General features: G+C 51.3%; 9 protein-coding genes across 9 annotated transcripts; 6 read left to right on the top strand and 3 right to left on the bottom strand.

Annotated features, from left to right (window-relative positions):
- Positions 1-1813: 1813 nt before the first annotated feature.
- On the top strand, positions 1814-3165 carry SEPMUDRAFT_72483 (alkaline ceramidase family protein; the record flags this gene model as incomplete). The annotated part of the gene is made up of 6 exons (XM_016909993.1): positions 1814-1902; positions 1964-1976; positions 2032-2204; positions 2276-2310; positions 2362-2751; positions 2810-3165. 6 exons carry the CDS (start codon positions 1814-1816, stop codon positions 2983-2985), a joined length of 876 nt encoding a protein of 291 aa, XP_016757744.1. The 3' UTR covers positions 2986-3165.
- Positions 3166-3379: 214 nt separating this feature from the next.
- On the bottom strand, positions 3380-5909 carry SEPMUDRAFT_151576 (uncharacterized protein). Its single transcript, XM_016906903.1, has 5 exons — positions 5781-5909; positions 5615-5718; positions 5072-5205; positions 3447-4990; positions 3380-3390 (listed from the first exon to the last, which is right to left on the bottom strand). The coding sequence occupies exons 1-4, from the start codon at positions 5897-5899 to the stop codon at positions 4802-4804; spliced, it is 546 nt and encodes a 181-aa protein (XP_016757743.1). The 5' UTR covers positions 5900-5909; the 3' UTR covers positions 3380-3390; positions 3447-4801.
- Positions 3387-5909, top strand: SEPMUDRAFT_128243 (replication protein A, subunit RPA32; the record flags this gene model as incomplete). Its single annotated transcript, XM_016902204.1, has 5 exons — positions 3387-3390; positions 3447-4990; positions 5072-5205; positions 5615-5718; positions 5781-5909. 2 exons carry the CDS (start codon positions 3387-3389, stop codon positions 4256-4258), a joined length of 816 nt encoding a protein of 271 aa, XP_016757742.1. The 3' UTR covers positions 4259-4990; positions 5072-5205; positions 5615-5718; positions 5781-5909.
- Positions 5910-6099: 190 nt separating this feature from the next.
- Positions 6100-7650, top strand: SEPMUDRAFT_151575 (uncharacterized protein). Its single transcript, XM_016906902.1, has 2 exons — positions 6100-6225; positions 6294-7650. The coding sequence occupies exons 1-2, from the start codon at positions 6182-6184 to the stop codon at positions 6787-6789; spliced, it is 540 nt and encodes a 179-aa protein (XP_016757741.1). The 5' UTR covers positions 6100-6181; the 3' UTR covers positions 6790-7650.
- A 497-nt stretch (positions 7651-8147) lies between these two features.
- Positions 8148-10708, bottom strand: SEPMUDRAFT_72475 (pre-mRNA-splicing factor syf1; the record flags this gene model as incomplete). Its single annotated transcript, XM_016909992.1, has 1 exon — positions 8148-10708. One exon carries the CDS (start codon positions 10706-10708, stop codon positions 8186-8188), a length of 2523 nt encoding a protein of 840 aa, XP_016757740.1. The 3' UTR covers positions 8148-8185.
- Positions 10709-10995: 287 nt separating this feature from the next.
- SEPMUDRAFT_151574 (ATP-synt_D-domain-containing protein) lies at positions 10996-12405 on the top strand. The gene is made up of 3 exons (XM_016906901.1): positions 10996-11133; positions 11186-11700; positions 11763-12405. Exons 1-3 carry the CDS (start codon positions 11119-11121, stop codon positions 12019-12021), a joined length of 789 nt encoding a protein of 262 aa, XP_016757739.1. The 5' UTR covers positions 10996-11118; the 3' UTR covers positions 12022-12405.
- A 291-nt stretch (positions 12406-12696) lies between these two features.
- SEPMUDRAFT_120455 (uncharacterized protein) lies at positions 12697-14839 on the top strand (the record flags this gene model as incomplete). The annotated part of the gene is made up of 3 exons (XM_016901607.1): positions 12697-12900; positions 13147-13440; positions 13487-14839. The coding sequence occupies 3 exons, from the start codon at positions 12697-12699 to the stop codon at positions 14837-14839; spliced, it is 1851 nt and encodes a 616-aa protein (XP_016757738.1).
- A 1453-nt stretch (positions 14840-16292) lies between these two features.
- SEPMUDRAFT_135968 (MFS general substrate transporter) lies at positions 16293-18124 on the top strand (the record flags this gene model as incomplete). Its single annotated transcript, XM_016902745.1, has 5 exons — positions 16293-16439; positions 16518-16608; positions 16677-17106; positions 17182-17400; positions 17491-18124. The coding sequence occupies 5 exons, from the start codon at positions 16293-16295 to the stop codon at positions 18122-18124; spliced, it is 1521 nt and encodes a 506-aa protein (XP_016757737.1).
- Positions 18125-18386: 262 nt separating this feature from the next.
- On the bottom strand, positions 18387-19965 carry SEPMUDRAFT_151572 (uncharacterized protein). The gene is made up of 2 exons (XM_016906900.1): positions 19195-19965; positions 18387-19034 (listed from the first exon to the last, which is right to left on the bottom strand). The coding sequence occupies exons 1-2, from the start codon at positions 19635-19637 to the stop codon at positions 18587-18589; spliced, it is 891 nt and encodes a 296-aa protein (XP_016757736.1). The 5' UTR covers positions 19638-19965; the 3' UTR covers positions 18387-18586.
- Positions 19966-20430: the final 465 nt, after the last annotated feature.

Here is a 20430-nt window from a genome sequence, read left to right as displayed (position 1 = left end):
ACGTACGTCTGCTCCTTCTGTTAGCGCAGCCTTCCTGATCCGCAACACGACGGGAGCTGTGTTTACGAGGAGCAGGGCACAAGAAGCAGCTGTAAACGCTTTGTGTTTTGCTTGATTCAGTCTCTGCCAGAAGAATAATGCCATCACAGGCAGCGCAACCATCGACGTAAGCAGAGACGCAATTTCTCCTGGCAGAGGGAACTTGGCCTTGACGACGGTGGTGTCGCTGATGACTGCCCGGATGGAAACCATCGTTGCTTGTGCCGTAGAGGAAGGTGCTTTGGTAGGCTTCGTGCAGAACGGAGGCGGGGACGTTCTGGATGGTGGCTCGCTGTCGTTCTCACTGTCACTGTCGCTGTTGCTGTTGCGCTCGCTGTTTCTACTGTCGCTTCTGTATGGGACTTTTGAACAGAGCGCGTTGCAAACTCCAGCATCAGAGCTTCTGAATGTGCTGCACAAACACCGAAGATCTGCCACGATGCTTCTAGGGATGAGGTGGTGTACCTTGAACCTTAACGATATTTGCACAATGATCGATCACACGTCAAGAAACAAAAGAGTGCTACCATAGGGCCCGAATGCGATCAAGTCGAGAACAGCGGTAGGACGCTCGGGTGATGTAGAACATGGCGTGGTGGGTATATAGGCATCAGAGCATCGCTTTCGCTCGCCAAAAATTGGCGATGTGAAGTAGACTGATACACAGATACCATGTTGGTCCTTATGGCCCCCACTAGCGGGGCTGCCAGGTACCCCAGTGTCGTCGATTCACATAAATGATAAGCATACGCAGCCAATACATTCCCGTCCGTGGGGTCGGAAAGGCCTCGGCCGGAAGTGCATTCAGGGGATTGTAGTAGTAGTAGTAGTGCAGGTCTGTGTCAACCTACTGGTCGTCGACTCGGATCGATATATGCTTGCCAATTCGAATGACAAGGCACTTCGCGCAACACGTGATCGTGCGCTGTTGGTGTGCTCTCCAGCTTGCAAGTTGCGCCTTCGAGCACCACTCTGCTTCACAGATCCCTTGCTATCTACATGGTAGATTGTTGCTGGATTGGGTTCGATGGCCCCGAGTTTGCCTCGCTAAGGTACAAATTCAGCGGCCGGTCGATGGAGGAGACCTGGCCAGAAGCCCACGTGCACAGGAACTTCAGGAAGGTCATGGCTGTCCTCAAGGCGGCAATCCCTAAGGGCCGAGGCAGCGTATAGCAGTAACCTTCAATTTCGCCGACCTTTCGACCGAAGGGCTCTCATGGTATGTGGCAGGTCAAAGAAGGTGTCATTGCACTGTGAGCCCTTCGTTCTTCCTCGAGTGCGAAGAGACGCAGTGGCTTACCCGGCCCGGTGCAATGGCAGAAGTACAAGACCGGCGCGATGTCCCGCAGTCGTTGCAAGGTCTGGTAGTGTCTGTGAGACTGTGACACCGCAAGTGCTCTGGCGGTTGAGAACGGTCTCCATCAGTGCGAAGAGAAGAGGGGGAGGGGAAAGGGGAAAGGGGAAGGGGGAAAGGGAAAAGGGAAAGGGAAAGCTGGTCTCGTGAAGGAGGTGGATGTGGATGACATGAGGTAGTGATGCCCTTTTCACCATCTCCACCTACTGCGTTGAACCATCCAATGAGAGCGACACAGGTGATTACTAATATCCGCGCGCAAGCGGTGACGAATTCCCATCGGGATGGTCTCAGACCACTGGATCAGAACCAGATGTGGTGACATGACTGACATCTACATGTAGTCCGGAAGCATTTCTTACGCATACCTTATCCATATCGATCCATACTTCTTCTCTACTTCTTCATCTGCCAGGATTCATGGCTCATAACAATGGCAAGCTCTGGGATCAATCTTCATCTCAGCAGGGATTGCTCGGCTACTGGGGAAGACCGACGAGCCATGTGAAGTATGGCTAAATGAGGAACGCGAAGAGATTGCAAGTGTGCCCGACTAACAGCCTGTAATAGCTTCTGCGAAGAGGTCGGTACGGACAAGTCAGCAGGAGAAACACATTCCAGGGCTGATGATTCGCCAGGATTATCTCTGGACTCACTACATTGCCGAATTCATCAACACCTTGACTAGCTTGGCATATGTCGCATATGGTATTCATGGGATTCGCCGGGCGAAAAGACACGATATTGGTGTCGTGTCAATTACGAATTCGTCCTACTTCGCCCTGATCGGAGTTGGCCTCTTTTCTGGCTTGTATGTGGATTCTCGACTGTACGATACCTATGATCGTATTGGCATGCTTACTGGATGCTCGAATGGACTAGGTATCACACAACCTTGAAATATCACACTCAAATGTGTAAGACCTTCACATATCCGTCCGATGACCAAGCTGACCAAGTCTTGGCAGCCGACGAGCTGTCAATGCATGTAGCCATTGCTACAGTTCTTTTGCAAGTTTACACATTTCGAGAACCGCTGGCCATCCAACGTCGCAACACGGCGATCATCCTTGGCATCATAATCCCGTTTGTCATTTATCATTGTCTCACAGATGAGTTCATCCTGCACGTGGTGCTTTTCTTTGGCATGTCCATCACGGTAGCCAGAAGAATACGGCAGATTATTGGTCTCCGGATCAAAGAACAGATTCAAAGAGACAAGTTGAGGTCTTTGGTCACATTCGCTACGGCTTCGTCGCTCCTCGCGTTTGTGATCTGGAATGTTGACAACCTCTTCTGTCCAACCTTGACACGATGGAAGCATCAGATTGGTTGGCCATGGGCTATATTACTTGAAGGTATGCTTTGAGTGCTCTCTCTCTCTCTCTCATGGCTCTTGACTGATTCTTCTGACAGGACATGGGTATTGGCATTTGCTGACTGCGATGGGGGCCTATACGTTTATGGCTCTTGTAGAATTTTTGACCAGCCCAGAAGGAAGTCCAGAACTGGGGTTTGCATGGCCAGCGAAAGCCACACTGGCCGATATTTTTCCAAAGACAGCAGCAATGGGGCACGCAAAGAGCTCATAAGGTGTGGAAACGATGCCTCCTACAAGACGGATCATATCTGGGTACATGCTTAAAGGTACACATAGAAGACGGCATATGCTAGACGACGGGAGTCTGTGAGCTGACCTGCAAGCCGTAAGCATTGATACTTGCACATACACAATAGATTACGCTCGGTGGGTTAGACTACCGTCCGACTCTCATGACCGAAGAAAATAGATGTTTTGAATATGAATAGTGCGCGCTCGGATCGGTTCCTGAGACGGGGGAGGAGAGTGTTTTCTTGCTTAGTCATACGCAACGCGTCCGGCTCGATCGCGTCGCGCTTGCTGGGTCGTGATTTCCTAAATTGATCACTGTTGAAACACCCCTCCTCCCACTCATCCCCATAACACATTGTGTCCTTCAGCAGCATCGCCACCATGGGTCAGTTCCCTCTCCGCTCTCACCACGCTCTCTCCACGCCCAGCTAACAGGCCCAGACTATGGCTACAGTACCACGAGCTACGGCGCCCAAGGCGGCAACTCTGGCGGCGGTTTTATGCCCGGATCACAGAACAACGAAAACTCGGCCTCAACCAAGCGCACGTACGGCAAGGACACCCTCCGCCCTGTCACGATCAAGCAACTACTTGATGCGCACCACCCACATCCCGATGCAGACCACTTCATCATCGACGACTCTGAGACCACCCAAGTCACATTCGTCGGCCAAGTACGAAACATCTCGGCACAAACGACAAACGTGACGTACAAAGTCGACGATGGAACGGGGCTTATTGAGGTTAAAGTGTGGGTGGACGCAGATAACTTCACAGGAGAAGAGGAGAGCGGCGCCGTGAAGAAGGATAAGCCAGTTGAGCAGGGTTACGCCAGAGTCTGGGGAAGGCTAAAGCAATTCAACAACAAAAGGCATATCGGAGCTCAGTACATCCGTGCGATTGAAGATCACAATGAGATTGCATATCATTTCCTTGAAGCCACAGTCGTGCATCTCGAATTCGCCAAGGGACCTTTGGATCAGCTGCAGGCGAATGGACAAACAGGACAGCAGGCAACAACAGACAGTGGTGGGAGTGGGAGCAACTTTTCCGGTGTCTCTGCTACGGCTAGAAAGGTCTTACAGGTGTTGAAGACGAACGGAAATACGAATGAGGGTCTCCACGCTCAAATGGTTGCTCAACTCACCGGACTCGAGTTGGTGGAGGTTTACAAGGCTGGAGATGAGTTGATGGGGATGGGGATGGTATACACTACTGTGGATGACTTGACATGGGCACTGTTGGACATTTGACCCCCGTTGGTCAGAAGCCGCGTGCGTAATGACCCAAAACACGGTGTCGTCAACAGACTTACCTTTTCGACGACTGGAGAAGGTACATTTAGACGAGCAAGACCACAAGCGATGACGGGTAACATGAGAAGATGTTTCAGAGTCATTGAATGGACCCAAGGATTTTTTGCTAGAGCTTGCAAAGAGGTCAGCGCAAACGTAAACATATCGGAGTCTGTGAATCATTGCCCGCAGAATTTGGGCGGAGTCCGAAAATGTCGGAGAATCGCTCAAGAGATGTCAAGCCGAGCGAAACCACCAACGACTCGATGCGAGGGCGACTTCAAATTGCCAGTGGGAAGTACAAACTTGGGCCAAGATATGACAAGCAATGGATGTAGAGTTTGGTAAGCAAGAGGCAAAAAAAGAAAGAACCTGTACGCGAGCACTGTTCGGCGCTGTTTCGATGGACCGTATCAGGACGCACCCCATCACTCCTCTCACTCATCATGATCCTCATTCCCAACACCTCCAATACAAACATACTGAATTTTCCCAAATCACTCACTCCCTCGCATTCCCCGCCTGCGTACTCAAAAACAACACGCAGGCCGCCACAATTGCACTGGCCACTACAGTGAAAACCACCTGTGTCCCCCACCCACTCTGCACCAAAGCTTCTCGTCGACTGTATCGATTGACCGTCTTGATATAATTATTCAATCCAGATATAATACATGCCAAAGCCAGCAACTGCATTTGTTTTTTGTTTTTCTCCGTTAGCACGCAACAACACAGAAAACAATGTATCACCAATTTCAAGTAGATACATACCCAAAAGATAATACCGAGAGGTAAGGCGAACCGTTTCTCCAATGCCGAAGGTTGGAGTTTGAGGTGAAAGGAGAGCAGGATGGCGATGCTGACTATGGCCATGTAGATTGAGAGGCGTAGCCAGGAGAGAAATGCTGTGAGAGAGAAGAAGAAAACAACAAGTTTGGTGGTTAGTATGGGAGTTTGGCTGGTTCTTTTTGGTGTTTTGTTGCTGGGGGGAAATGCGATGGAGGGATATAGAGATTTCTTTTGTTCTTTTTTGGGGGAACGTGTGAGGCATTGCTCTTCGGGTTTTAACGGCGAGAAATGTGTGCGCGATGTTCTTTGATTGAAGAAGGGATGATGGGTCTGCTGATGACTGGAACCATTGCAAATATGGTTTCTCCATTTCATAATTTGTGAGCAGATTTTGGGAACCTCTTGGGCCGCACGACATGGAAGCATGGGTAACAGAAGGGACCAGAATCACAAGAAGGAACATCGAAGCGAAAACAGACAGCGCCGGTGGTTCCCACTCGAAGTGGATGAATCAGTCTCACGTACTTCGTTCGGCGGCGCAATGATCTCGTGCATCGCTGTCGTTGTTGTCGAAGAGGAGAGGTGCTAGGAGAGGCTGTGCACAGAATACTTTGCTTCTGGAGTTTCGTCTACAGCCGACTTAGTCTATTTACTATCTTGTAGGTCACGAGAGGTGAGAACTCGTTCATACTGATGAACTAGCACTGGTCGGGCATTGAAGAAGTTGTAGATGGGATTGTAGGATTCTTCGTAAAATTGCCTGTCGCTGTTGGAGGTCAGAGAGCTGGTGTCGGTCCGGTGGTTGTTCATGGTTGGATCCAGACACGAAAAAGGAAAGTGCATTGTCATGTATCGCAAGTCTGAGAAGATGGAGGTTCCGGGTGAGGTGAAGTTGGATGTCTTGGCAAGAAAGCGGAAGTCACCTCCGCGGCGTTTGTGGAAGTGCTGAACGACAGACATCTACATCCAACCCGCTCACAGCTGGAGGACCGCGGCGTACCATTGAAAAACGAATATCATTGTCCCTGAGATCGTGTCGCCACTCGCGCTTGCAATATCTCATCAGTGTCACTCAGTCTCCAAAGCGCCGCAATGGCTCTCGCGTCATTCAAAGTCGGCACCAAAGAGCTCTTCATGTACGGACCACCACTACTTCATTGCTACCCTGACAGTATCGAAACTTGCTAATGCGAACATCTGTCAGACCCGATGTCAACATCGCCCTCCTCCGCACTCCTGGTCTACCCGCCAACAACGCCAAATTCAACGTTCCGCTCTGGTTCTCCAAACTCGACCTCCGAGACTACCTGTTCCACGTCTACAACGTCGAAGTCGTCTCAGTCCGCTCCTATGTCAAACAGTCCCGCGTCTCACCTGGTCGTCCCGGCATGGACCGCCCCTCAATGTCAAGATGGCATCGTCCACGCCCGACGAAATTCATGACAGTCGAGCTGGTGAGACCTTTTGTCTGGCCAGAGGAACCGGAAGATGGGTATAAGGACTGGAATCGAAAGGAGTTGGCTGATAGTGATGAGTGGCAGAAGGAGATAAACGAACACCACGGGACTTTGAAGGATACGATTGTCAATAAGGAGAGGAGGGAACGAATGCGGGAACAGGCCAAGGCCTTGTTGGAAGGAAAGGCGAAGTGGAAGGCGCCCGAGGCGAAAATTCTACAAGACTTTAGGCGAGAACAGTGAGTTGCGTGCGCTCTTGTCTGATCTATGGTTTCCAAGAGGCGTTCGTGAGCTGCGATAGCGAGTTTTGCAATCTTGGACCAGAAATTTCGCATATCACGGCGAAAGACTACGAATTGCTGTTCAACACTGGGACCATGTGCGAATTGGTGTTTCGGCGGGCATGCTGCAAGCGCTTCCCAACTGCGGAAATTGACGACGTGCAAAGAGTGCTGCCGCAATACAAAAGTTACGGCTCCTGCGCATCGTGAATGGCTGTGATTGCAATTTGCCACCGCGTGGTGTTGACGTGGACGTGGAACACGACGAGTCACCGGGCAGCGCGAGTTGTCGATCGAATGCGCGCTCTCGTCAAACGCCTTGGGTGCGCCACTGAGCCAGAGAAAATGCCGATGGGTACTCTAGGTGAAGTCCACCTCCTAGCGATTCCGCATTCTGTTGGCCATCAGTTCATACTGCGGAAGTTCTCAACGAGGCAAGCAGTCCCGAAGAACATATTCCGCCACGAGGTCTCAGCCTATGGAACCCCTCCTACCACTCGACGAGGATCACCAAAGTTACTCAGGATGGGTGGGTGGACATCTCGACTGATCATCCCAATCTCGCAGAAGATAGAGTGCCAGTCCGTAGAGCCCGATGATTCTGGTCGCCAGGTGTTCACATACCTAATATATATGAATTTTCAGAAAACCGCGGCCGTACAGCGCAGCTATGGAACGATACTGTAAAACAATTCCAAGTCACGCAGAAGATGTGTTTTTTCGTCATTGAAGCTTGTGCCGGAATCCATCACCACGACTGTACGACATAAAGTTGCCTTATAGCACATACATGTACCTAAGCCTCACTCAATTTTGCTAACTCTACCCCAATTTATCGCCACCAAAGAAAAAGAAGAGCGCTGTCTTCGCATCCATTTAGTCCGTTGTTATAGTGCATGTATCTCCATATCCCTATCCATCCCCTATTTCTCTCCTCTTTTTGGGGTGTCTCTACGGAACAACGGACTCACTCACCTACCTGTTTTTCTTTCTTTCCTCTTCCACACTACATTACACTACACTACTCCAAGGAACACGTCGATCATTGCAAACGTCAAAGGGCCTAGGGGTATTGAACCTATTATACTGTATACAGTCGAAAGGTCAGATCAGATCGCCAGGATGCGAGAACGAAGAGAAAAAAAGGTCCTGTACGAATTCCACAACTGGAATTCACATAGGACCGAGTTTTTATCACAAGATTTCAGCCGGGAAGAAACTACGTTGGCGATGGCATTGAATTCAGATCTGGAAATGGAGTGAGAGACAAAAAAAATGGGGCGAGTGAGAAATGTCCGAATTGGCAAGCTTGCCGAAGGTAGAAAGTGTAATTCGGGGACAATCCTAGAGCATCCTATCTATAGATCCTCGTCCAGGTCTACCGCATCCGTATTGACAGTCTCCCGGTGCGGTTCCTCAACTTGCTTTCGATTCCCGCCTTCAGGGCCAGAACTCGCAGCGACGAAACCAACAGGAGCACGTGCCTGTCGTTCGAGCTGGGCCATGGCATCAGCGGTATCCTCGTCCATGTCTTCTTCTCCGCCTGTAGCCCCACTGGCATGGGATCCAGCGGCAGCAGCAGCGGCAGCTTGACGAGCCACGGCCTGAGAGGCAATGAAATTGACATCCGTATTGAACTGTGCTTGCACACTTCTCTTGATTCGCAGCATTTCCTTGAACGTGTCCTCGTTTCCGTGTTGGACTTCAAATGCTTCCCATTTGCGCCAAAAGTCTTGCTCCACGCGAGGGTCGCAGAATTGAGATGCATGGCCATAGATAGCTCTCGCACGGTCAATCTCTCCCAGACGACGTTCCATTTCTGCGAATTTGATGCACATACCTGCTGCTTCCTTGTCGGGCAGTGCAGCAATCGCTCTTTCGTAGATGGCGCGAGTGGAGGTGAGACCAAAGTTCGATGCGGATTTGGTGATGTAGAAGTTGAACATCTCACTTCTGTCCTCGTCTGCAACAGCTCGTGTAGCTCTCTCATAGATGCGCATAGCGTGGCGTGCAAGACCCCGTTCTTCTTCTAGAGCACCATACATGAGGTAGAGTGTCTTGGCAAATCGTGGAGGACAGCCTTCGACGGCTTGTTCAAAGAGATCACGTAGCCGTTCGATGGATATGCGGCGGTCGACTGCCTTGGTCAGGTAGAGATTCCAAAGTTCGAAAGCAACAGGGTATGAAAAAAGGTCAAGGCCTCGTTCGTAGATTTTGAAGCTTTCTTCATGGTAATCGTTCTCTTCCAAGAGGTTGGCGTAGTTGACAACGGTTTGTGGCGTCGCTATGCGGAGCTCGAAGATGCGGTCGTAAATTTTCCTGGTTTCTTCGAGGGATGATACTGACTCCACGAGGTCAACGTAGAAAGACCAGAGCTTCCAACTCTTGTGTACTCTCTGCTGAGGAGTGAGATTCTCGTCAAAGTAGTCGACGGTACTGCGCTTCGGCGCTTTCGTGGCTGTCGCCATGATGTTGACAGCCTGGTCGAAATTCTCGTTTCGTAGCTCCATCTCTGCCCACTCCGTCCAACACTCCGCAAGCTCAGATACGGACTTGTAAGGCACCTTGACCGCTTTCTCCATGATGATACGGGCATTGGTAAGATCCCCTCCAGCTTCGTAGAACTTGGCATAGTTTGCCCATAGCTCGTGAAAGCGGCCAACGGCTTTCTTTGGATTGATAGCTGCAATCGCGTCTGCATATGCTTGCACCACCATTGGTTTGTTATCACCCCATAATGCCACCCTCTTTTGCCATTCGTTGACATTGTGTGGATTCTGTCGTAGCAAAACGTCGTTGACGAGGAACGGCCGACGATCCATGAGTTGTTCAAACCGCATCATGCGAATGTCGAGGTCCAAATCCGCATCCTCATCTACTTTACCCTTCTCCTGTCGAGCTGCGGAGTCGTCCATTTTGATAGAGATGAGTGCCTCCTCGGCCTCAGCATAGGTGTCAAAAACCACCGAGAAGTCTCGCACAGTCATGGCTGTTGTGATGCCATCCTCGAACACGTCTCGCGCGCGTTCGTAGGCCCCCAAGTTGATGTAATATCGCGCCAGTCCAACCCATAGAATACCTCGCTGGTCCGGGAACCGTTCCAGTCCAGATCGCACGATACTCTCTATATCCAGAGCGCTCCCATCGAGCAGCGGTACTGGATTTGGCACTCGCCTCGCATGATCAATCAAGATCTCCAGCATCTCGGTCCAATGCTGAAATGGTCCCTTTGCTTCCCGACTCTTGAAACGTGAGTTGTTCAGGATTTGAATATACTGTTGTACAGCCTCTGTGAATCGCCCTTCCCTCACCAACAGATCAATGTATTCTTCCACATATTCCGGATGCAGCTGGATATACCTTTTCCACACCCGCACGGTCGTCTCCCCACCTGCGCTTGTTGCAAAAGGCCTGTACAGCTTCCAGACCCGACTGTGCTGTGTCACGGGAAGCGCTCTTAGCGCGCGATCAAAAGTCCTCCGTGTGAACGTGACCAACGGTTGTGTACACAGAAACTCCAAGTACATCTCCCAGATCTTGGGCATCTTGTTCAGCAGCACCAGCGCCCTTTCGAACAGCGCATTCACCTTCTGAAACTCTTTCTTCCACCGCACAGGACTTCTGCCCTTGAGGTGTTTTGTCCTCAGCTCCAGGTACATTTTCCACAGTTTGTAAGATCTCGGCAATGCAATGCAGGCTCGTTCCAGCACAAAGCTCTGCTCCAGGAGAGTGCCATATTGTCGCTTGAAGTGGGCGTAGTCCAGCCAGGCTTTGACGTTGCCAGGAGATCGGAGGATGTCATTTTCGTAAATCTCGTCATTCTGCGAGATGAGGTAGAGGTATGATTGTTGCTGCGGTGGTCTCACATTCGGCGCGCCCATGCTGGAGGGTGACAAGGAGATGGGGGTAGTGGAGGCGGAGGCGGAGGCGACGGCGGTCAAGTCGGAGCGACGACGCGAGGGGAGACCAAGTTGAAAGGATGACAGGCGTTTGATCATGGCATACCAGCAACGCGAGACATGGTCAACAAGAAGCGGGTGAAAGTCGCGAGATGGAATTCTCTTGGCGTGGAAACATGGGCATGGGGCATGTGCACGGGCGCTAGAAGTAACCTTATCTTAGGAGGTAGAGATGACGGGCGTTTTGAGCTTCACTAACGCCGACCTCTATCCTTTGAGGCTGCCCAGGCTGCTCCATTGACAGCTACCTACTACCAGTACCATCTTACGCACAGAGCGCCCTCACCTCAACCTACCACTCCACCGCATCCCACCCTTCTCCGCCGCCCATCATGTCCTCCGGAGCGGTAAGGTATTCTGTGATCCCGTCCACAGCCACCGTGCTAACGCTAGAGGCAGGGTCGCGAAGCCGTCTTCCCTACGCGCCAATCGCTCGGATTAATGAAATCCAAGCTCAAAGGCGCGCAAACCGGTCACGATCTCCTCAAACGCAAATCCGAAGCTCTCACGAAACGTTTCCGCGATATCACCCGCCGCATAGACGAAGCCAAACGAAAGATGGGCCGTGTGATGCAAATCGCAGCGTTCAGTATGGCAGAAGTTACATACGCTGTAGGCAATAGCGGTTTTGGTTATCAGATCTTAGAGGGTGCGAGGACAGCGAGATTCAGGGTTCGGACGAAGCAGGAGAACGTGTCCGGTGTGTTCCTGCCGCAGTTTGAGAGTTTTCAGGAAGAGGGCGTGAAGGAGGAGTATGCCATGACGGGCCTGGGGAAAGGCGGGCAGCAGGTGCAGAAGTGTAGGGAGACCTATACGAGGGCTGTCGAGACATTGGTCGAGTTGGCGAGTTTGCAGACGGCGTTCGTGGTGCTGGATGAGGTGATCAAGGTGGTAAATCGGAGAGTCAATGCTATGTTCGTATCATAACCTCTTGGTTCGCAAGGGTTGCGGGATGAGAGCTGACAATGAATCATAGTGAACACGTTATTATACCGAGGACGGAGAATACGATCAAGTATATCAATTCCGAGCTGGACGAGATGGACCGAGAGGAGTTCTTCAGACTGAAGAAGGTGAAGGGGTTAAAGGAGAGAGCTGCTGCTGCAGATGACGAGCAGAGAAAGATACGGGCGTTGAAGGAGAAGGCCGAGGGTAAGGAGAATGCCACAGAACAAGAGCAACAGGAAGCCAAGGACATATTGGGAGAGGAGAAAGACGAGGATCTGATATTCTAAGAGATGCCGTGATTAGCATTGTCTCTCTGGCCGCCTCCAGATTGGCAGCTGAAGGCTATGTCATTGTACAGCAAATGAGCGATATAATTGACTGCCGCAGTTTCTACCACTCTGGCAAACGAGTAGGTTGTTGAGCTTCTTACCCAAGGTAACTTGGCGACTCCACGCCGTGACGTCGATGCCTAGCTTATGCTTCGTTCCACAAGTACTCGGCACTCTCTTCACATTGATTAACTAGAAAATTTGGGGGGATGTTCTTCGACTAGCCCATTATTGGAATATGAGCCTATCTTGCATTTGGCATAACAACCGGATGCACAGCGAGGCAGTATAAAAACGAAAAAAGAAGCTGCTTCCTATTAAATGTTAATCGTAGTATCGCAGGTAATAGTAAAGTATTAGTTTCGTTTGAGGATTATATAGACAGTTGTCGAGGGGGGTAAACTTCTTTCCTTTGTTTTCCAAGTACAGTATACTCGACTCGGTTCCAAGAGGGCGCCGTTGAGGGTTGTGCACAGGTCGAGAAAGGAACAAAGCTTCACTGCCAAGTCTATTAACTTCATCTTTGCCTCGTAAGCACCAATAGTGGCCACCAACCATTCATCCTAACACCGTAGCTCCGTATGCGCTATCATTAGACGTCTTGTGTCGGACCTGTCAATGGGTACGAGAAAGATGCCCTCATATCGCACAGCATCGGGGGGCCGTTTCGCTCATCCTGCGAGACGCTCAGAGGAACAGACGTCTCGAGTCTTTATGGACTACACAACACGAGGCTCCTGGTGCTCTGGTAGTGACGGCTTCCACGGTATTTGGAGAGTCGCAATCGGCAAAGAACGTCCGGTTCTTGTGCACGAAGTACTGGATGAAAGCCATCTTGTTCGTAGCGGCAGGCTGGCTCGATCCACCAAATGCACGTACATGTAGTCAAAGCCATGGGGCATGACAGTTGAGGTAGGCAGAGGAAAGCAGACTACACCACGAACACCGAGCGCGATGAGGTGAAGTCAAATGGGCTGACGTGCCTCCCTCTCCCGCCTGAGGAAGGCGCATCTGCCTGGAGCAATTGCTCAATTTTGGTTTCCATTCCATCCATCTCATATGTCACTTGTTTCCTCTTGACAGTGCGAAACGATTGACACCAAAGACTCCAAATTCATATACACACGGGTAATGGCCCGCACGAAAGCCCCTAAACCTACCCGCACCTTCGTCGAAGTCGACTCGGACGATGAAGTTGAAGAGCCACGCCTGTCTGGTTCCCTTCGGGGACTAAATCCAGCGAAGGACATGCTACCAAATGCTGCTACCCAGTCAACTGTCAAGGTACTGGGCGACGAGAGTGACATTGCATTGCAGCCGCTGAACATGAAACAAACCACTCGCGCTTCTCGTGGCAACGGGAAAGCTATCTTATATGTATGTGGCTGGCGAGGCCGTCTCGACAGTGTGCTGACGTGAATAGGACATGAAGTTTCACCCGATGGACATTTTCATGCGCCCGAACAGCGCTGCAGTACGCAGACGCTCCAATTCGATCTCGCACGCTAATACAGACGACGAGGAAACAGAGCAGTCCAGCGATAATGAGAGCAGCTCGCAGTCATCACCACAATCATCGGACGACGCATCGGCTGAGTCTTCGCTGGACGAGGCAAGGTCTGATGCCTCACCGAGACGCATCGTCCTGGGCCCGCGCCTGCAAGACCCAAGAGCTTCACGTCACTCTTCTCGCAGAGCTGCCACGAAGCCAGTCATTTACTCCTCCAAGCATCATCCGCAAGACTATGGCCTCCCTGGATATCAGTATAAAGCCATCGCTATCGAGGACGATGAAAATGAGCCGCCAGCTATAGAGGTCAAGAAGCGCAAAGTTGCGTCGTCAGACATTGAGCAGTGGACCAACGACGACATCGAGAAGCCACCTATGACAGCACGACGACCACGTAAGAAGCTCAAGTCTTTGAGTCATCCACAACCTGCGCGCGTAAAGATGAGACGTGGCCGACCCGCCAAGACGGGCTTCAAGGCCAGATCAAGAGCTCTGGCAGAAGTGGAGGACCTTGTGGAAATAGCGATACAAGGCTCGCAGGCGCCCCATATCGTGCTTAGCAATGGTAACGAAAGCGGCGACGAGACTGACGATACTCAAGGCGGCGCTGTCTCTGATCAGCATCTGGACGACCCTCGACGCCTACTAGAAGCTTGCACAAGCAACTTTGAAGATACAGATGACTCAGGAGACCGCGAAGACGCTGACGCTTTATCAATAGCGACAATGGACACCAGCACCACCCTCAAATGCGAGGTTGCCACACCTGTCACTACCTTCAGCCACGAACACGAGACTCTCGACCCCAGGATCCGGCTCCCGACCTACCTTAAAGATCGTATCGCGCTCGAGCTCGGCACCGAGACCCCTTCCACTGCCGGAGTTGTGCTCCGTATGCTGTTCGACGAGCCCCACGCACGTGCTGCAGTGAACCTGGTTGTTCAGAGACCATACCTGCATCACCGCTTGCAGCCTACTGAAGCTTGCAACCGGCGTTCAGATATAGCAGATTGCGGAGATGAAGATGAAGACGAATGCGCAGAGGAGGCAAGCATCGAAGAGTCTCAAGATTGTAAGAGTGAAGAAGATGATGATGATCACGCAGATGGGACTGGCAACGATCCCCATGAAAGCCATAGCCCACTGGAGAACCAATTCGAAGAACAAATGGATGTCACGCGACATCTGCGCCATGCCGCAGTGATGAGTGACAGCGATGATCTTGCTGACTCGGATCCTATCCACAGCTTCTCGGCCATCAATTGAGAGGCTCCCGAGCCGGCGCGATCTCGGGCTGCGAACCCTATAAGTGTGCAGTAGCGCGGTGCGGAGGTGAGATTGGTCTTGGTCAGCAATGGAGTCGGGCTGAAGGATGTTTAGTAACAATATTATCGATGATGAGCTGCACTCGGTGGTTTCATGGTGGCTGTGCAAAGTGTTATGAATTGCGGTACTCAATATTTCCGATCTGCTACAGTCAAACACATTCTATTATTTGCCTTGCATGAGCACATCCAAGATACATACCTGGTGCATGGAACATGCATCTTCCTGTTGCCCGGTGGTAGTCAGGAATGCCGTCCTTGGTATACAAGACTCGATTGCCGCGGCTATGAAAGACTGAGCCAGCCTATCGGCTCTGTCTGCTTATTATAGGCCGCACAGATGGAGTTCGACGAGCATGCGGTGTACCAGTTGCCAGGAGCAAGGTCGGTACACTACAGTAGTTCTGTCTCCAAGATTTCAGCCCGTCCTTGGCCACGTGGGAGCACATGTTTCTCTTTACCGACACGACCTGTGACACGTATTGAGTCAGGTCTGGACCAGGGCTGCGTTTGGTGCAACATCACTTCATCTTTGCTCTGCGATGGATAGTTTTCTATTAATTCATGTCGTTACCTTTCTACCTACTACTTGATTGCGAAAGTAGTAGTAATATCTTCTGCAATTGATGTTTAGCCGGAGGCGACGGTCTGGTCACTCTCCAGGATCAGTTTAGCCAGTGCCTCCTAGTGCTAACCGAAGTGGCCCATCCAGACAATAATCTTGGCCTTGAGCCAGGATCCCTCCCTTCAAGTCACAAGGCTTTCGGTCTGCCAATGGCCGCCCCTTGATTCCAAGACAACAGGCGAGCTTGCAACATGCGCTAGGTGTCCAGCGAGTGCGATCCGTAGACGACATGCGAGACATGACTGTGGCAGCCCTGTTTTCAGCTCGTCGTCCGAACTTCCAAGATACCCCGCTGGTAATCTGCTCTTGGCCATCTTCCTAAATTCCTAGCTCACTGCCCGGGGGCGTCGAACAACCCAGTGGGCGGATGCGCGAACCTTTCCCCTCCCGTAATTGTACACTCTTCACGACGCCGGGGGGCGATACCCCAGGCGGAATTGCGGACCAGCAAGCGCACTAGACCCCGATGCCCATGGGGTAGTTCAAATGTAGGCTATGTAGGAGAGGGGGGAAGCTACAGCCCCGGAATACCGCAACACGCTGTGATACGCTACATGTACAGCTTATCAAGTGCCTTGGCATGGATGTAAGGACGACAATGCTGGCACACAAAGCGAGGCTCACTGGCTCAGGCTGCGGAATGTGACTAACCAATAAAACAAAGAAATGTCAGCAGATCTATAAAGACTAGGCCTTTGCTGCCGCCGCCCTGTGCTCAACGCACAATTGCTCTACGCTGGTGTTTGCTCCGTCGTGCGGCACGTTGACCATGGCTGAAAATATTAAGGATGAAGTTTCCGAAAAGGAGGTCGCTGTGAGCACGGAAGAGGATTTGGGCAGACAAAAGACACAGTCTCTGGTCGATGCCATCCCCGACCCGGACCCTGATGCTACTCCCGAAGAGCGTGCTGCACTTGTAAGTTGCCTCCTCCTACAGAGGAAATGTGAATCCAACGATTGTTTGCTGACCAAAACTCTTCAACCATGAATATAGGACAAAGCACTCGTGCGTAAAGTTGACCTGTGGCTCATTCCATGGCTATGTCTGCTTTACCTCCTCTCGTTCCTTGATCGAACGAACATTGGTCAGTTCAGGGAGATGGAGGAAAGAAAAAGAAAAAAAAAACACAGAACGAAACTAACAATTTCACAGGCAATGCCCGTGCAGCTGGAATGGAAGAAGATCTCGATATGGCAGGCCACGATTACAACAACACTCTAACCATTTTCTTCATCTCGTACGCCCTCGCCGAGCCCGTCACCAATGTGCTCCTCAAACGTTTCACACCGCGAGTCTTCTTCACCACCATCATCCTCATCTGGGGCCTGGTTTCGACATTGATGGGTCTGGTGCACAATTACGAGGGACTCCTCGCTGCCCGTTGGTTCCTCGGATTGGCGGAAGCTGGTCTGTTCCCCGGTGTCAACTACTACCTTTCCTGCTGGTACAAGAGATCGGAATTGGGCCTTCGTGCTGCAACCTTCTTCTCTGCTGCAGCACTCGCTGGATCATTTGGCGGTCTTCTCGCAGCAGCGATTGCACAAATGGATGGCGTAGGAGGCAAGGATGGCTGGGCATGGATGTGAGTTGGAAACCCTCAAATCAATTTGTAATGTACACTTGTTTTTTTTTTGCAATGCTGACCATTATCTTGCAGTTTCATCATCGAAGGAATCGCAACCATGGCTGTGGGAGCATTCTGCTGGTGGATGGTCTTCGACTGGCCCGATACCGCTCGCTTCCTCACTCCCGACGAGCGCCTTCGAGTCCGCCGCCGTCTCGCAGAAGATAAACAATCCAGCACCGGCGAAGAGTACGACAAGCGCCACATTATCGCCGCCGTCAAGGACTGGAAATGCTGGGGCTACGCTCTCATGTAAGCACGCACACACACGCAACACGACAATTGCCTCACGAAACAGAGGACAAAAAGAAAAGTCGCTAACATGACAATTTCACGCAACAGATACATGGGCAACCTCTGTCCCCTCTACGCCTTCTCCCTCTTCCTCCCCACCATCCTCGGCGGCATGGGCTACAAAGGCACCAAACTCCAACTCCTCTCGGTGCCCCCTTACGCCGTCGCAGCCACCATGACAATTCTCATCGGCTACATCGCCGACCGCACGCGCCAACGCGGTCTCTGCAACATGTTCTCCGCCACCCTCGCCATCATCGGCTTCACAATGCTCATCAGCACAGGAAACCCACACATTCAATACGCAGGAACATTTCTCGGCGCAGCCGGAATCTATCCCACCGTCTCCAACACTCTGAGTTGGGCTTCGAATAACATCGAAGGAGTGTACAAACGCGGAGTCATTATTGGCATAGTAGTCGGGTGGGGAAATTTAAATGGAGTTGTCAGCTCGAATATTTATTTGAGGGAGGAACGGCCGAGATATTGGACGGGGCATGCGACGGTTTTGGCGTATTTGATTGTGTGTTTGTTGGGCGGTACGGTGTTTATGTATACGATGTTGAGGGTGGAGAATCGGAGGAGGAGGACGGGGAAGAGGGATGGAATGCACGAGGGGATGACGCCCGAGGAGATTTGGGTCGCGGGGGATAAGAGGCCGGATTTTATTTATACGTTGTAAGGAGGGTGGGGGTTGTGGTAGTGATGGAGCGGAGGCGAGTGTGGTGAGTTGTTGATGATGAGAGAGAGGTGGCAAGCATTATGCCATATATGTGATGTTGATGTTGATGATGATGCCTAGTCGAGACACCTTCATTGATGAGGTCGTTCTCCTAGCATCATCATACTGAATGGATAGCGAGATATGGTGTACTCTCGGAGATGATGGAGCGCATCTAGATATATATATATATATATACCTGTCTAAAGGAGTGTGACTTTAAAGTTAGTTTGTACGTACATTCGTTTTCAAACACCTCACCGAAAAAAAACCAATCATGTAACATTCTGTTTCATCCACTGCTGCTCATCCCATTCCTCTCTCTTTCCCACTCTCATTCCCCATCTTCTTCTTCCTCTTCTCCCCCTTCACTCTAAGAGCGAAAAGAAAAAAAGAAAAAAAGAAAAAGAAAAAGAAAAAGATTTACACTACATCCACCCCCGAATCCCCATCCTCCCCAACGGGTTCTCTAACCATAACATCCAACCCAATCTCCTCCTCCCCACCTCTCCCCAACACAATTTCCCCCTTCTTCTCAAATCCCAATTTCCCATAAATCACCAAATTCACCACATGCGAAGATTCCAAATAACACGCTCGCCGTTCCGCATCGGCCTGCCGCGTCACATATTCAATCACTTGCCGCGCATACCCTTTGCCGCGACTCGCGGCGCGAGTTCCAATGTATACGAGATACCACGAGTCTGCGTCGCGGCGGGGGCCGAGAGTTTGGAGTTTGGTCGTCGTTAGTAAGGGGAGGAATTCGTGGAAAAATCTTGTGCGCCCGACGCGGGAGAGTTGGTAGTGTAGACGCCAGAGGCCCGAGCGGAAGAGGGTGGAGTAGCCGTCGATGTCTTTTCCGGGGGGCATCCTGGGGAGATGGGGGGTGAGAATTTGATGTGGGTGTTGAGAGGGAGGGAGGGAGAGTGGGAGGGTGAGAGAATGGGTAGGATAGTAGAAGGGAGGAAAGGAGAGGAAGGAGAAACATTTCCACACACGATCGAAAAAAAGCTGACGTATTATATACATACCAGAGGGCTACACAATCATAATTTGGTCCGGCGCTGACGACGAGACCTTTTAAGAGATGGGCATAGGTGATGTATTCCATCACTTTCACGTGAAGTTCCCATCGCTGCTGCTCGGTCCAATGAGCACGATCGGGGGTATGAGTGAAGTATTGGCTGGTATGATCGTCCTTGAAAGCTTCTGCCAAGGACAATGCAGCTTCTTTGTACTCGGCCAAAGTCAGGATTCGCACTCCATCTCCGCTCGGTTTACCAATAGGCTTCTTCGCTGCTACAGCCGCTTGGACCTGGTCTGCGGCTAAAGACATGTTTTTCGGTGTTGTTGTTGTTGTTGCAAGTCCCACATCTGTCGCGAGATGGTCTGTGGCTCTCTTCTCTGCTAGGTCATGGGAGATGATGGCTGTAGCAGCGAAAGACTGGTTGCATTGGGAAGCCATGTTGATCATGATGATAATAATAAAGAATTGGAGTCGTGTTTATAATTCGGTTTACTGAGCGGGATGAAGGTGCGTCCTGACTTTTTCGAAATGTCTACAAAGTCCGACATCAAGGTACGGCGGTTCGCGTTGTTGGCCAGCGTGCTTGTTACCGGTGCTTGACTGTGGGCTGGTGAATTGGGGAAAAGACGTGTATGCGGCAGCTCTTCCGAGACGGATGGAACTGGTCTTGTTCTTTGTCTTGTGTTGTGTTGTTGCGTTCGAGTGGGTATAGATGATAGGCGTCTCTCACGAGCGTTGAGGGAGGACGAAGGTCTTAAGATAAGTAGTGAGAAGGCGAGCAAGTTGTTTGGGGAGGATTGGAGCAGAAGTGAGGTAGTCAGGTGGCAGATATACATGAGCAGTTCCTTGCATGCCGACGGAAGGACATACTAAAGTGGTTCTGCCGCTGGACAGTGGACACGTGTGTGACTATGCCTGCGCCACTACGACAGCAACCACTCCATTTGCACCGATAGAAGCAGGCAGAAGCGCAGACTCCCATACATTCCGTTCCACCACCACTGCAGCTGTCTTTTCTCTTCTGCTTTATTCACCTCGCCCACCCTGATCCACCTCCCTCGCCCCTTTCATATCCTCCTCCTCCTCCACCACCACCCTCACTTCACTCACCTCACTGACCTCACTGACCTCACTCCACTCACCTCACCTCACCTCACCTCACCTCACCTCATTCCCCTCATCCTCCTCATCCGCATCATGCCACACAAAGGACAAAAGCGCCGCGTATGCCTTCCGAATC

The sequence above is a fragment of the Sphaerulina musiva genome, assembly GCF_000320565.1.
Source record: "Sphaerulina musiva SO2202 unplaced genomic scaffold SEPMUscaffold_10, whole genome shotgun sequence".
NCBI classification, from domain to species: domain Eukaryota; kingdom Fungi; phylum Ascomycota; class Dothideomycetes; order Mycosphaerellales; family Mycosphaerellaceae; genus Sphaerulina; species Sphaerulina musiva.
Note: the sequence above shows the minus strand (reverse complement) of the source record. Positions and strands in the feature narration are given on the sequence as shown.